Source organism: Thunnus maccoyii, chromosome 5 (genome assembly GCF_910596095.1).
Source record: "Thunnus maccoyii chromosome 5, fThuMac1.1, whole genome shotgun sequence".
NCBI lineage: Eukaryota > Metazoa > Chordata > Actinopteri > Scombriformes > Scombridae > Thunnus > Thunnus maccoyii.
The window spans coordinates 27,644,718-27,661,780 of record NC_056537.1 but is presented as its reverse complement, the minus strand read 5'-3'; the positions used below and the strand labels follow the sequence as shown (position 1 = coordinate 27,661,780).

General features: G+C 39.3%; 1 protein-coding gene across 1 annotated transcript in view; it reads left to right on the top strand.

The window, feature by feature from the left end:
* The window catches only part of sntb2 (syntrophin, beta 2), a 31,212-nt gene that overhangs the window by 7,746 nt on the left and 6,403 nt on the right, over positions 1-17,063 (top strand). Inside the window, exons 2-5 of the mRNA XM_042411732.1 lie at positions 9,645-9,864; positions 11,401-11,605; positions 13,969-14,111; positions 14,764-14,960. Coding sequence (XP_042267666.1) covers positions 9,645-9,864; positions 11,401-11,605; positions 13,969-14,111; positions 14,764-14,960 — 765 coding nt within the window. The remainder of the gene's footprint in view (positions 1-9,644; positions 9,865-11,400; positions 11,606-13,968; positions 14,112-14,763; positions 14,961-17,063) is intronic.

Genomic DNA, 17,063 nt, shown 5'->3' with positions numbered 1-17,063 from the left:
GAGATATGTGTGTGAGCTAGTCTGTCCATTATGCTGTTTGGTTATGTGTTCTTTTGGGATTTATATGTTTTTATCATTTTTTTTTAAAGGGAATTTTTACATATACAGTATATCTTTTTCCTTCCTGTTGTTGCGCTGCTGTAGGGCTGGAATGTTTGTACGCAAATACACAAGAAAATGACAATAAACTAAATCTTGAATCTTGAATGTTATTATCTGAAAGTCTTGTGTATGTAGGCGGTTACTCATACAGGGTATGGCAGTTCATTTAACCATTTATTCATTAAAATCGTCACCAGTGTCTCAATTGTGGAGATGTTCAGATCAATGAGATCAATTTGTCCTCATTCCCGTCTGAATCAACTGATCATCCAGTATTTGTCAGTGCTAATCCCTGTTAGATATTCATATTAAGCCAGTCAATGAGAAATGATGGTGAAACAGATGTGAGGTGACTGCTGTTTTTAATGCAAAGTGACTCTGCTCATAATGCTTGCTGACACTTACTGTCAGTGTGAATATCGTCAATGGAGAAGCTGCTGTGGTCTCGACTCACAATGCTGTGCATTAGGAAACAGTTCCAGTGTTTCAATTACATTAGTGCTTCATTTTAAACCTCAGAGTGGTGTTGAATGTGCTGTAGTCTTGTAGCATTGAAAGCTGGCATCAAAGCCTTGGCCTGTTTCTTTTGCTTGTTTACTTTTCATTTGAATGGGGAAACTTTTCTAAATGGAATCTGTATTTTATTTAGACACAGTTCTTTATTTAGCACTGATGCACTTAGCTGTTTGGCAAAAATGAAATGAAAGAAAGAAATGAAAAAAAAAAGAGTTAAGGGGCCTGTACACCAATGCTCCACCTGCCCAGGTGATTTATTTTAGCTGAACTCTTCTTGACATCTACCTCACTGTCCACTTAGCTTTGCTCAACTTTTTTGCACTAACTTTTTATTGTCATATAATCTTTAGTATGAATTTTATACTTGTATCATTATTTGTCTACTGTGTCAGTGACAACCCACCTTCAACCAGACCAGAAGTCTAATCTGTCAAAAAAATGTCTTTGTTCATTTTACAGGCCTTAATGCTCAATTCTGATTTTTTTTAGTCAGATCTGATCTTTTTGTGTTGATGTTTCACAATCATGTTTGTAAGTGCGGTATCCAGCTCTGGTGTAAACACTGTTGAGGTCCTAAACTACCACATATACACAGATTTAACTGAACTGCATACAAGAATAACAAAACAGAAACTGTCTGGTTAGCTGTTGTTCCTTCCCTTCGTGTTTATTTTTACCGGGCTGCGAGGTGCCAGCACAGAATGATGATAACAGTGAAGTGAGATGATACAAAACCACATGACCTCCAATCTGACCATTATCAGATATGAATCAGATCTAAGACCACATATGCAAGTGGCCCAGAGCTGATATGAAAAAATCTGATTAGGTTTGTTCACACTTCCGTGAAAAAAATATGAGTCATAAAATTGAATGTGGGCCACTTCAGCATGTTATGTGAACATAGCTGTTGAAAACACCCACTAAACTATGGCGGGCCTTTAAAACATGACCAAACTAAGCTATTGTATTGTATAGTTTGGGTATCAGTAATGTATTGTATTGGAACAGATGTCAAAAATGTTTAAGCAAACCCAGGTGTAGTTTGAATAGGGTGCAATAGACTTTTTTCACAGCAGATATGTTTACATGTCACAACAGGAAAAGCAGAGGTGTAAATAATAAAATGAATAACGGCTGGTGTTGGATCCTGGTATTGTTCACGCCGGCTCACTGTCACTCACACTGTCATGATGTCTTATTGGGACACTTGAATAGAACAGAGCCATCGTTAATGTTATTAGTAATACCTGTGCTTTTCCTACTGTGACAAGTCAAAATGTCTGCTGTGAAAAATGCCTATTGGCTCTGAACAAGTCAGAAATGTAACTATAAAGTAGTAGTATGCAATTGTTTAAACCAGATAAATAGTAAATAAATGCCCATAAAATAGTAAATAGTAAAATCCATGTTACATAAGAACTGCTATGGATCATAACACAACTTGAATTACAATATCAGCTCATAAATGATGAACAGTGACCTGCCATAGTAAGGTTCATACACATCCATGCTATTGTGAATGTATCTGCACATGTGTGCACCAGGGGTACTGTGTTCTACGCCACCACTGCTTTCCACACACACACACACACACATTCACACAAGGTCTCTGTCGAGGCTCTATTCTGACACATTGTTCTCATTATGTTTCTGGCAGAAACCAACTTTGAGGGAGGGGGAGAAAGTAAGAGGGACTGGACAGGATTAGGAAAGAGGTAGAGAGGCAGGACTTTATGAGAGGTGTGGAACAGAGGAAAGAGAAGGATGAAGAAGTGAAGGAGGACGGTAAAAGATTTAGGACTACAGATGGAGAGAAGAGAGGAGTGAGAAGGAGGATAGGGAGAGAGGAGAGGAGGGAGGAGATCAGGAGAGGAATGAGAAAGAAGCGAGTGAGGAGAGAGAAGCAGGCCAAACCACAGGGGAATTTCTGGCCAGTTTTTGGGGAAAAATACAGAGGCCAGGGTCTGACTGCCTGACTTGCTGCTCTGTAAGCTATTATTTCGGCCATACCATAAGATGATTACTTTGTGTGTGCGAGTGTGTGTGTGTGTGTGTGTGTGTGTGGTGAAAAAGAAGAGAAGAGGGTGGTTTGTAGGCAGATAGCTTTACGGGTAGCTCTGCACCGCAACTAACGCCGCAACCAAAATATGTGTTGAGTCAGATTCTTCCGCTCCTCTTCTATTCGTCCTCTTCTTTTTCTTGCGCCCGTCCTCTTCCATGTTTTCCTCTTTCTCTCTGTTGCAGCGGGCAGCGAGGTATGAAGGGAGGCAGATGAGCCAGCCTCATGGGATAGTGGTCGGCATCTCTGGGGACTCTCCCTCACACACATTAATGTAGATGCATGCACAGAGGCAGAAATGTGCAAACACACACACATACACACACACATGCAAAGAGCTGGTAGTCCTCTGTGTACAGGCCTAATTAGAAGCAGAAGTAGAGCTGAGTGACGGGCCCAACAGAACTAATGAGTTCTTTTAACGGCACAAAGGAGAGACAGACAGATGGACAGACTGACAAACAGACATGCAGTGCAGGCAGAAAGCACCAAATCTGACTGTAATGATGGAAAGGGGAAAAAGCATTTTATCTGAGGGAGACAGACCGTAGAGAGAAAGAGATATTTGTCCTGGCAGGAAAAACTGGAGAAGAATGTAGCACGGAAAAAAGGAAAAAACCTAATCGATGCCACTGTAAACAGCCTATGAAGATCTGCTGGCATTTCACATATTGCCGTAATTACTGAATTGAAAGACAATACTTAGCAAGTATTGCAATGCTGACCAAAATATGTCAGTAACAGTATCGAAAACTGTACCAAAGCACTGAAAGCTGGCATCTAAGGTCTGGTGAGATTTGTATTTTTTAAGTAACAGGAGTAGATGTAATTTTAACAATTCTATCAGGTAATTTAACTTCTTTATTAAGTAATTTAGTAATTTTTTTTCTCTCTAGCACCACATAAGGTTGACATTTTTGTTTTTAGTGAAATGTCTTAACAACCACTGGATAGATGTCCCCCCTTTGTGACCAAATACCTGCAAAGCTAATGACATTCCCGCCAACCTCAGCTGCACTTTGTGTTTAGAACTAATTAGTAAATGTTAGCATGCTAACACATGTATATAAGATGGTGAACATGGTAAACATTATGCCTGTAACCTGCTAAACATCAGCATGTGAGCACCGGTATTGTGCTCAAAGCACCACTGTGGCTGTAAACCCTTAATCCTGTTAGAAAATCATCACAAAATCAATTACGAATGCAATATTGACCAGAAAATATGTAATTAGGTATTTTCCTCAATTTTGTCAGCCTTACATTTTGGTATCTGTTTTGGCATTGGTATCACAAAATTTAAATATGCCCTATTGTTGTGTGCAGTATCACCTTCATATATAAAGCAGTTCATATTAAACAATTGTATGTTATATGTGAACGCCAACGGGGTTCATACAGCATTATGAATGAGTCACCATCTTGCAGCCATATTTTTGACAACGGTAACAACGAGGCAACAGTGGAACAGGTAGAGACGGCATGACGGATAAACCCTGCTGTAGTGTTTGTAGCATCTCAGCTGTTAAAAGAGGCTTTATCCCATGACGATGGATTTGATTTCTGTGGCTACATCAAAGACCGCAACTGCTCCCAGCCCTTTCATTTAGACCGAACAAAAAAAAATGAATAGAAGCAGATGTACAGTGGCTACACTGCCAACAAATTACACAACAGAGCATTCATGTGCTACACTGCAGCAGAGTTTTTCCCTAACGACATTCAAGAAGTTTTGCTTGTGAAGTTACTGACAGCAAAATCTGAAAGCTATTGCAAGAACCTCACTATACACAGTGCAAAATTACAAAACCAGAGAAACAGAGAATTGTGTTTGTCATATTTAAGATGTTCAGGTTAGAACTACACGTAATTGCCATCTATTCTTCTCTCAGTCGTATCAGTCCTTCAGTTGTCTTCTCTTCAGTTACAGAATACAAAATATCTACTTGAAAGATTCCTGTTGACAAACTCGAAAAGTAGATACTTTGTATTTCCGTGACATCACCTTAAATATGGTTCTGGGTTGGTACTCTAAGTTACTTTTGTGTCCGTATTAGAAGGGCTTTGTCCTTTGGTAATCATCAGCTAGAGGTCACGGTATCCCATAACATCGTACTAAATAACAAAACGAAAAGTAAGAGAAAAGCTGTGTGCAAACCTGCCATATTGAGTCAGTGCTTACTCGTAAGGCTGTTAAAGCAGTGCTTTCACTTTCACCAGCTCCCTGCCAGTGCTGGGAAGTTAATTGTTTTCATATCCTCTTTTGCTCTCCCAACTGATTAAAGGGCCAAATCTGAAGAACATTTACACGTACTGTATATACATACAGTATTTAGTCCTACTGTATTTTTCTCAAATTTGTCTGTTGAAAATTAAAGTAGGCAAAGATCAGTTAAGAGTGACAGTAAATAGCGAGCTACAGACAGATGTAGGTGATACAACATGTATGTACTTTGTCTAATGGGTATAACTCTAAATGTCCAGACATCATTTGAAAGCAGATTTTGAGAGATTTTGATACACATAAATGAGGCTCTTGCCTCTTGCACAGATCATAGGTTAACATGTCTGAGTTGATTTACAATTATTCTGATTCTCACAAATGTTAGGAATATCAAGGTGAGAAACTAACACATTTAAACATTGTTTCTTAGTGCTTATTGTTTTCACGTTTTACAGTCACTTGTAGAGCCACAAGCCCACATCTGATGTCGTATATACTCCTACCTACCTATGCCATCTTCACACTTACCAGGCAGGCTATGTGGAGAGTTTGTTTTACTGCACTAGTGTCCCCCACGGCTCCATACTGGTTCCTTTTCTCTTTCCTTTCACACTAGATTATCATCACTTCCAAAAACTTTTTCCTACCCTGCTATGCAGATGACACTGAACTATATCTTTCTCAGCTTTGACACTCAGGTTAAGGCATGCCTCTCTGAGTGTCTTGGGCTTGTGCCAACTACGTCAAGCGCAGTCTCAACAAGACTTAGGTGTTTCTTCCATGAAAATATCATTCTCTAAAATATTCAGTCAATACTGAACAGACAATAGTATGACCAATACTAGAGTTTTGAGGCAGATACTGATATCAATATTCAAGAGTTTTAAAACTCAGATAACAATATATCTGCTTTTTTTCTATTATTTTTGAATAAAACACATAACGTAATAAACATTTGTTGGAATGATCCCTTTTTAAAAAAATAATTATCAGGAAATTTTACTGTTGAAAAATGAACTTAATAAACTCAGCGCTCTCTGGCGGACAAACTATGCAATGGTCATACTGTTTCTGAACTACTTCATATTGCTACATCTGCTTTTCTGTGGTGGAAATTCCTGTGTCTTACTGGCCGATATATGTGAAGATATACCGCACTTGGCAAATAAATCGGAAAGGACCACACTGCCTGCTCCCTGGACCATCAAATATCTTTGTCCTGCAAGGCAAACATTGTCCTGTATACCTCAGAGTTGTTTTGTCTGTTAAAAGTGCCATCCACTGGTCTCTAATAAGATAGAGAGAAGAAAACTAAACATATCTCACAGAAGATTTCCCTGTAGTTAGTTCAGTAGTCATTTGTAGCAATGTTTCTGTGGTGATTTTTCTGGCTCTGGCACGGGATGATGACATTGCTATTCCAAATTGTGCCTACAAAGCTTTGATTTGCTCAATTGTTTTTACAACTGTGGAAACAGGCATCCATGAGTAGGACACCAGATTAGTTTTGTATCGCTGAAGAAATCTAAAATGTTGGCAGTGATTCGGTGGTCTGGAACAAGGTTAGAGGTTTTGGACAGTAGTCTTCAATTTCAACTTTAACTTTCCATAGAACACATCCAAGTTGTTTTACGTGATGTGAATCAGTATTAGTTGTACAGGTCATGGAAGTACTGATAGTATTATTAATGACATTCTTATTAGCAGCATTATCACTATTAGTGCCAATAATTTGATACACAGAGGGCTTTGACGCCATAGTTCAGTGATACTCCGATTGATATTCAGTGAGCTGTTCATGTAGTATTTGAAGATAAAGATGTACAACCACAGAGAGCCCTGGGTCTGTGGCCGGAAAATATCTCAGCTGAACATCTCTGCACCAAATTGGATGATTAGTCTGAAAGTAGGGCTTCGCAGCAGAGACTTCTTCCCTACATATGACTCTCAGACATAAACATGGGCATTCAGGAATGCTCACTCTCACTTACTTGCTCTAAACCACTTGCGTATGCAGAAATGATCCCGGGCCTTGTTGGTAGGGACGGTGTGGTTAAGAGGGCCGGTGAAACGAGGCTTCATTTCTTGGCTCGTTGCCTCAGCATTACTACCAGCACCGCCCTTCACTCTGAGTCATACATAGCATAATGTAAACACAAGAATGCATGGACTCATGCACTGTGCAGCTCTCTCTGCATTTATGGCTCAGTCATGAACTCTTTGTATCTCTCCGTGAGTTCATTTTAAAATAGTCAACAAACATGCCGCAGCAGACTTTATCATATATTTTTCCAGCTTTCATTTCTCATGTAGACACACACACACACACACACACCTTCGCAAACCTAATATCTCAGTCTCCATTCAAGAATGACCTCACCTCTTGAGAGCCTCGTCTCAGGTTTCAGACAGAGCAGGCCAAACCAGTGGTCCTACACATAGATAGTTTTTTCTCATATTCACACACACACACACACACACACACACACACACACACACACACACTGTGTATCCTATTTGATAGCACAAATAGACCAAGAGAGCATGCACTGAAGGAAACAGGAGATAAAGTGGGCATGTACAAGAGACGATAAAAGAGTGGAAGAGTAAGCGAATGCACGTGACCAAATTTGGAAAGTGAATCTGTAACATCGGAGCAAAAGCCATTCTTTTACAAACAGCCGACCTGCCAAGCTTACAGCTGTACAGCCAAGTCAACTCATGTTTTTCTAAGATAATTTCACACAGGGGACCATTATGTCCTTTTAAGACATGCTGGAAGATGGCAGAAACTGTTTACGTTCCAGATTCTTGGCCAGAATATGATCAGTGTCCTTTTCATTTGGATAACGTACTGTATGAGTAATTAGGTATGTTTAAACTCCAGGCTGGACAAACACAAGACAATCTCTCCTTCCCATTCCACATAATTTACAAGCTGAGTATTGAAGGAATCAAATCACAGTTTTCTCCATGCATGTTTGAAAAGTCTAACACTAACTGGGCCCATAAGTACATTTAAAAGCAGATTAAATACTGACTTCTTTCAGACAATCCCAGAGTGTTTCCTTATGGCCTGGTTTATAACTGCCGCACCATATATCCTGAGTGACTGGGTGTTATTGGGTGGAATCCCACAGATGGTCAAACTATCAACATGGTATTTTCTGGAGATCTGTAGATATTCAACAGCTGTCTCGCTTTGGATCGGGCAATAGTTTGCTTTACCCTACAGAAATCTGATGTGTTTATTCTATTATAATAAGAAGGAATATTAGTGGAAGGTGCATATTGTAAAAGCTTTTACTGAATTTGGCTAAATAGGAGCAGGATGATATTGGTACTTTGGAAAACTTGGGATGCCCTTGGTGTTTCTCCAAATAATGTTACATGTTAAGGAGTCTTTGGAACTATAAGTGACTCAGGTGTTAGTGCTTATAAAAACCTGCTGCACTCTCATTCTCCTGCAGCTTTACAAAAGTTTCAAATACAAATTTATTGGGTGGCTGGTTCCAATATAGAGCTTCAACTAATGATTTTTTCCCACAGTGGTTAATCTTTTTGTCTATAAAATGTAATTTTGTCTCCACTACTCCAAAATCTGAAGATATTCAATTTAAAACTAAATAAAACAAAAAAAATGGAATATCCTCACATAAGAGAAGCTGGCACCAGAGAGTGCTCACCATTTTCTTTGATAAAACATTTAATTGGTTATCAAAATTGTTGGTTCATTTTCTCTCATCAAGATTATTTTAGTTTTAGCACTATTCATGTTATTGACACTGATTCCTTTAGAGATATTACACCTTGCAAGTTCAGTAGGGTTCAGTATATGGGTTTGTGGCTGTCAGAATTATTCAGTTAAAGCTGCACTAATCAATATTTTTGTATTAACAATCAATCAAATGACTGTGTAATGTGAAAGGGGTCACTCATAGTATTAAATTTACATTTACGAGTTATCACCCAACAGTGCAGTTCCCCTCTACGCTAAAGAGCATTTTAGCATCTTTCAGCTCATTGTTTTGGTTTTACAGTGCACGTTTACTGTTTGGTTCAGTCTCATCATGCTCATCAGCCTTATTTCCAGCAGTAACAATTAGCTGTTTTCAGCAAAAAAAAAAAAAAAAGCTCAGATAAACCCACTGTATACTATCAGCCCAGCACCAAACAATGAAAGACAAAGTTAGCAACTAGCTGGTGAATGTAGTGGAGAATTTAGCAGCTAATGAACCAGATATTTCCCCCGGAAATTGATCAATTGATCGAGCTACAAGGAGAGTGAACATTTGACCTTTACTCGTCAAATGGACAGAAGTATGACTCCAAATGAATGCTAATGTTGTTCAGTGTCTGCTGGATGTATAAATAGTAAACTGTTTGCTATCATGTTTGGCACAACTTTAAAAGGTGATAGTATGTCGTTGCTGTGTTTACAGCTTTTTCACTGCCCCCAAGTGGCCAAAAAAATCAATTAATGCTGCTTTAAATTGAAGCCAATATGAAGTATCTTTAAAGTTCACCATCCAAAAAAACAAACAAATACAAAACAGAGAGTGAGGGTCTATTCTGTGTGTTGTGAGAAGCCTCTAAAATAGCACTTAGACCATGGACACTGTAATAGTATAACTATGAGTCAACCTGAGTGCCACTCAGTCAGGTCACTTTGAATGGGGCCTACTGTTTGATGCATGCCAGTTGATGTTTTATGTCCTTTCTCTTTGTGTTCCTCCACAGTGAAGTACATCCGCGAGGTTTCTCCGCTCTTCAAGAAGCCATCCCTGGTGGCCGACCTGCCGTGGGACGGGGTCCGCCCGCAGTCACCCAGCTACAGTGGCAGCGAGGACTCTGGGTCACCTAAACACAGCAGCTCCTCTTCCTCCAAAGACAGAAAGGTCATCAGCCTGAAGATGTGCTTCATCAGCAGGAACCTCACCATGCCAGATCTGGAGAACAGGTCTGATATAAGACTCCTCAGTGTTTGTGTTGGAGAGAAACGGCAGAGTATGTGGGAGTTTAGGTGTGGTTGGGTGTGCGTGTGGTTTTTCTGTGTCCAACTTCTGTTCATTACATTGGAATGTTTGTTCTGTAAGAGATAATGAGTATGTCAAAAAAACGCTCTTTGTGGTTGTGGATATTAGATTCATCCAAAGAAAGAATATGGAAAATAGCCAGTAAGATGTATACATTAATGACAGAATAACTTAGCCACTAAATGATAAAGCCACTAAATCATCACTGCCAACAACGCTAGACAGGTGGGTGATATTAAATTGCCTTGTAGCTGTTTGTCAACCCCTTATATTGTGAAACTGTCTGTCACATCCCTGTGGTTTAAATGTTCCTCTTTGTCATTGCAGTTTGGTTAGATTTTCCATGCGCTGTCATTGTTTTCCGCTCACCGTTCTCATAGATATATTAAATAATTTATCACGTTTTTGATCAGTGCATCTGCAGTTTGAATGCAGGCTGTTTGAGTTTTGAGCTTCATGAGTTGTCTTAGGTTACATTGAAAAAATCATATCAAAGTGCTGACTGCCAGAACTGTTGTGTATATATGACAGATGGCATGTAACCCATTCAACACAATTTGCATCAAAAATCACAAACTTTATGAACACACTGAAGTCATATATATACTCCTAGAACCTGTGTTACTTACTCTCTCCAGTGATATGTCTGATGTCCATTTAATCATTGAAAAACGATGCTCCTTGTAACTTAACTCCTTGTAAAGCTGAGATGCTTTTTTCAAAATTAAAAGTAATTGTACTTCACATTGTACTCAACTGAAAGCATGAAAGGAACCATGGTGGTAAAATCTTTAAGGACCACTGTGTAGGATTTAGTGGCATCTAGCAGTGAGGTTGCAGAGTGCAACCAACTGAAAACCCCTCCACCTCCCCTTCCAAACATGTAGCCAACCTACGGTGGCTGCGAAACTCGCAAAAAACACAAAAGGCCCTCTTTAGAGCCAGTATTTGGTTTGTCCATTTTGGGCTACTGTAGAAACATGGCGGTGCAACATGCTGGACTCCATGGAAGAGGACCCGCTCCCCATGTAGATATAAAGGTCTCATTCTAAGGTAATGAAAACAATAATGATTCATATTTTCATGTGATTATACGCTAATTAAAACATAATTATGAATATTATATTCCATTTCTGCCGAGTCCATTCTGCTAGATGCCACTAAATTCTACACACTGCACCTTTAATATAAATGAATTCCATGAGAAAAGGAAAAACATTTTTAGACTATTATTTGATAGATATTTTGATAAAACTAAAGACATAAAATGTCATATCAGCACGATTCTTGTATCCCTGGAACAATGAAACTCTCTGTCAACCCCAACTCTAAATAGACTTTTGTGCTTTTGCATGATTAGTCCTTTTCCATGAGGTGTTAACGTTATTTTGTCTACTCCCTGTATGTCAATACATTCGGGCAGCTGATAACTGTTTATACACGTCCTTTCTCTCATTCAGACTGTTGGAGCTTCATTCCCCTGACGGCCAGCACACGGTGGTGCTGCGCTGTAAAGACGGTCCCACCGCCAACTCCTGGTTCACTGCCATCCACACCAACATTGCCGCCCTGCTGCCACAGACCCTGGCTCACATCAATTCCTACATGGGGGCCTCGGCTTCCACACATCCCCACCTCAAACACATTGGGTGGCTGGCTGAACAGGTATTTTCAGCCCTGTTTAGTTTAACAGCTGCATTCTATGTTATACATGTGAAAATCCCTTTCAGTTGCTCTGAGCTTGTTGATAATCTTTAAATATTAGACTCTCCTCTGTAACACTAGATGGAGACAAGAATAACACAAAAAGAGTCTTAAAACACTCAAACATTTAATGATAATAGTAATACATGCTTAGCCTAGCTTAATACAAACAGTGGAGGCAGGGGGAAATTGCTACACAAGGTTTTATAAGGAAAGAGACTTGCCTTCCAACAGCTGCATGACAACTGTACCGTATCTTGTTAGCTGGAAAGCTGTTCATTGAAAACAAACAAAGGTTGAGTTACAGTCACTGGTTTACATTTTTTTGATCTGGATGCATTTTGGCAAAATACTAACAAATTCATATTGAATTGTTTATCTCTCCTCGCTATTTTTAACAAGCAAAGCGCAATGAACCAAACACAGACTGTGAGATTTGCAGGCCAACAGAGTGGTGTGTCCTCTCCAGTGAAACCATCTAGCTTATTGTGTTATGACAGTGCTGAAACCTAGCGGTCCATCTGTTGTGAGGACAGAACGTTTGAAATGTTGCGTGCGGTTAGGCATCCAGCTCAGACAAGAAATACTGTAGCTTCAACACAAAGATGTTGCTAAAACCAGGTTTTTACATTTCAGTTTCTACACTTAAAAGAAGATGCAAAGGCTCGATAAGGCATCTTTGGGTTTGGAATGGCCTGAACAAATTTTCATTGTTTTACAATAAAATCTAATTTAAAAAGATGAATTAAATTGTGGTACCATAAAATTAAATTTTAGGACTCAGTACATATCAAAGTAGATATACAGGGCATTTTCAGGTCAGATAAATATTTACTTAAAACACAAGTTGTTCTCCAAAGGAAATGCTATCAGAGGTTCTTCAGTTTAGTTTGCTGCATTTCATTTCTCCTGCGTCACTGCATGTACCAGTCCTCAAACATACAGGCTGGAATTTCTGCTCTAACGTAATAACTGCAGCAGCACACAGGAAGAGTGTGTTTTCCTGAATTAACCATAGCCCTATATTTAAACCTGTCAATTGAACAGTGTAGCAGAGTAAGTTCACATTCTGAATAATATCTTTTCTCTTTGATGGAGTGTTCATTCATGGTCATGTTGAATGTATGGATGTCGGACTCTGTTTATCTTTAACGGGCTAAAACAGGAAACACCAATGGCAGTTTCCGTTGCATTACACTATTTCCTGTAGAGCCCACCTATTCACCACAGTTGCACACACAAACATGTCATTGCTTCTCACTCTAACTCCAGTAACACTCCAGTCACTCTGCTGTGACTCAGAGACAAACACACACCTATTTTTAACACATTGCTATCATAAATTCAGGTCAGACAGTCAGGGTGAGCTATTTGAGTACATCACTGAAACTGCACAATATGAAACTACAACATTACGACTGTTAGAGCTGCAACAATTAGTTAATGAATTGATTAGTTGCCATCTATTAAATTAATCACCAACTGTTTTGATAATAGATTAATTGTTTTGAGTCATTTTTGAGAAAAAAAGGTCCAAATTGTCTGATTCAAGCTTCTTAAATGTAATAATTGTCTGGTTTATTTAGTCTTCTATGACAGTAAACTGAATATCTTTGGTTTGTGGACAAAACAAGACACTTGAAGATGTCACTTTGGCCTCTGGGAAACAGTGATCGACATTTTTCACCATTTTATGACATTTTATGGACTAAACAACTAATTGATTAATAAAGAAAATTATCGACAGATTAATCGATAATGAAAATAATTGTTAATTGCAGCCCTAATGACTGTACACCATCAAACTACATTGCCTGTACACTCGTATACGGCAAATACCCTAAATGGCAAGTCATGGCAATATTGATACTACTGGTAAGTGACATCTGACAAAGCTTTGACAGACAAACCTGAATGATACAGTCCACCACTCTGCACTTTAGCTGCTTGAGCTTACATTAGCACCACAGACTGAGGTGATAATCTGCTTCACAGCCATGAATCCTATAGGTCCAGATTCAGAGCTTCTAAGGTGAAAAGCTTAAAACAGTGATGCTGCATGATGAGCTTAAAATTTTAAGTGGGAGATTTACACGCTCGCTAGCTGCTCGCTACCTGCCTGAAATCTGTCTTGAAATGTTTGCTACACAGCCCACAGTTTTCCAACAGACAGGTTGTTCACCCTCAGTTATTCCTTTTTTATAGCCACCACTATACTGGAATGCAGTACGTTGCAAAAAAATCCCACATTTTCCCACCGCATACCTGTAATCTTCTAAAATTCCGGTTCAGCGCTGACATTTCCTCCTGACTCTTTTCTTCAGGTCCAGCTGGAAGGTGGACGGCAGCAGTACAGGCCAGTGGTTATGGCGCTGACAGAGAAGGACATCCTGCTGTTTGAATCTGTGCCATGGAGCAGAGAGTCCTGGTCCATGCCTCTGCTCACACACCCACTGCTCGCCACGAGGTAAAAAGCTAAAAAGCCTCACACTGACAGAATGTTCAAATGTTACTGAACCGGTCCTCTTGCTGTCCATCAGATAACTATTCACATATGAAATAATTTAGCATCACACCAGAAAATGTACACATAACTGTACTCCTTCAGTTACCTGTCATAAATGGAAAATAGATTTATCATTTTTTGCTAAATGGTGCAAGAGTTTATATGTACATTAAAAATGCATTTAGAGGGGACATTATCAGTAAATATTGAACAGCATATCAGCTGACTGTCAAAAGGAACTGCTAGGTACTTTCCATTTACTGTCTAAAATATGGGAAGTACCTGAAAGTTGACAGTTGGCAAAAATCTCCTGTCAGGTCAGTGGTAGAATATGTAGTATACAAAGAAAGAGGTTTTCAAATAAGTTGAATGAATCTTAAACTGTGAAGACGTTTTTCAGGGAAACTTCAGCAGGGAAACAACTGTAAAAAAAGAAGAACAAAAATGTTAACAACCAGTTCATCATACAGTATTTAGGATGTTACACTAAATGCAGTGGTCAAGGTCGAAGGGGAAGTAGGTATTCTTGCCAACGCAAAGCATCTATGCAAGTCGTCCTTGAGGATGTTAAATATGCCTGCACGTCTGTATTTTCATGTGTGTCTCCCTGCAGACTCGTTCATTCTGGCAGCGCCCGGGGCTCTCCTGCCCAGGGTTCAGACCTGGTGTTTGCCACTCGGACGGGCACAGGGCGAGGCATCGAGTCCCACATCTTCCGGGTGGAGACCCACTGGGATCTGTCCTCATGGACGCGAGCCTTGGTGCAGGGTGCACATGCCGCCGCTGAGCTCATCAAAGAAGTCTCTATTGGTGAGTGTGGGTGTGTGAAAAAATGGTGGATTAGTCAGTAGTAAGAGTTTGAAGTCAATACCAGAACTCCCTGTGGAGAATGGCCTTTTCAAATATGCCTTTCCAGCTGCACGCAGGTTAACGTGCAAGGGGGTCATTTGGAAACAGTTTACACGGCTGTTTCTTTTATACTTATTTTTACAAATTGTTTAATGCTGTGTAATGGGTTCCCAACAAAAACTACAACAACAAAGGACATTCAGTTGTGAAATGTAACTTAATACATTTACTCATGTATTGTACTTTGGTACAGTTTTGAGGTATGTGTATTTAACTTGAGTATTTCCAAGTTAAGTATTTATACTTTTACTCCACCACATTTTATGAGGAAATATGGTACTTTTTACTACACTGTTTCACACAAAACATATGAAGAATTTATAAAATATGATGCATTGCTATAGGTTTAACTACCATACAGCATATAAAATTGTTAAATTGGCTTCATCTCAACCAGCAATATTGACAGGAACAATTGTGTTATACAGCTCTGCAGAGATTTTTTTGCACCTTTCAGCTCATTTTCTTGGTTTTCCTGCCCATAACTTTACTGTTTTGTTTCAGTCTGACTGCTCTCATCAGTATTGTGTGAATCAGCAGCAGGCAGCTGTTTTCAGTTTTTTTTTTAAACTCTAATAACCCACCAACACTACCTGTTCAGCAGCAAAGAGCAGACACAGTAAGCTAATGAACATAGTGGAGCATTTAGCAGCTAAAGAGCCTGATATGTTTCCCTAGCGTTAGTGGAGGTTTAAACAGAGCTGAAAGGGGAGTAAATATTGGGCTTACATTTGTCAGCTGGACATAAACATGACTCCAAATGAATGCTAATGTTTTGTGTCTGCTGGATGTGTAAATAAGAAACTGATAAAAAGGTGATAATATGTCAATTTTGTGTTCGCAGCTTGTTTTTGCTGCACCAAAGTGGCCAAAATAAATGAATTATTGCAGGTTCAAGTAAAGGATCTTAATACTTCTACCACCACTGATGACATCTAGCTAGAAGTTCAAGCAACCAATCAGCCAACAGCCCATTATCTTTAACTGGTTATTAAACTGGAAATATTTATCATGAGCTAAAATAAGAAAGGAAATACATGCACTGCTTTATAAAAAGATATCTATTTTTACCATCACAGTTATTGAGGTGTGTCTTGCAATAGTTGAAATACATTAATAGAAATATAGAACAAAATTAATAGAAATAGAATAATGAAACAGATTTAACGTCATCCCTAGTGTTGATTTTTTGTCCACAGGAAACACCTCTTAGTACAAACCAATACAACACCACAGACTTCAACCTCAAAAACAGCACAGAGTTGATTGAACACCTTGTGCTGGTACTGTCTGGCTCACATGCGTGTTTGAATTAATGCTTGTCTGCTTGTTTTATAAACCCTGTGTTAGCAGCTGTGTGGTAGAGTGAGTAAGCAGAGGATGTGGGTTCACCTTTATGTGTGAGATTATCATGCCTACAAGTGAATGTTATGTGGAATTTAGTTTTCAAGAGAAGATATTTCGTCATGAATTAACCCACTGATACCACATTGTGTTGTGTTTTTTGTAGCATAGTTTCAATAAGTTACCAGCTCTTACTAATAACACATGCTGTACATAGAGGGCTTCTTAACTACAAGCCTACACAAACCACCATCCAGACATGAACATATTTATATGTATATAGGCCAATTTTCAAATGCCACAGCACTTTCACTGTGACAGGAAACTCCTGACAGCGAGCTCACTAGCAGTGTGCAGCGGCTCAGAAAGAGCAGCTCTGTGAAGGGAAAGCAGAAGTTGGAGCCAGCGGAGGGGAATGTTTCCAGTCAGTGCAGAACAATAGTTGGCTGCCGGAACAGAACTGGAAAGCCTCAAACTTTTTTTTTTCTTCTTCTTCTTCTCCACTGACCTGCTGCTACACAAACACACAGTTGTGCAGGAACATTTGGGCCATTCAGGTTACAGTAGTACACATGGAAATGCTTTTGGATCAAATGACCTCACAGTTAGAGTTGCACCAAGCAGCTTTAACTTATATAGAAAGATACACTTGTTTTTACA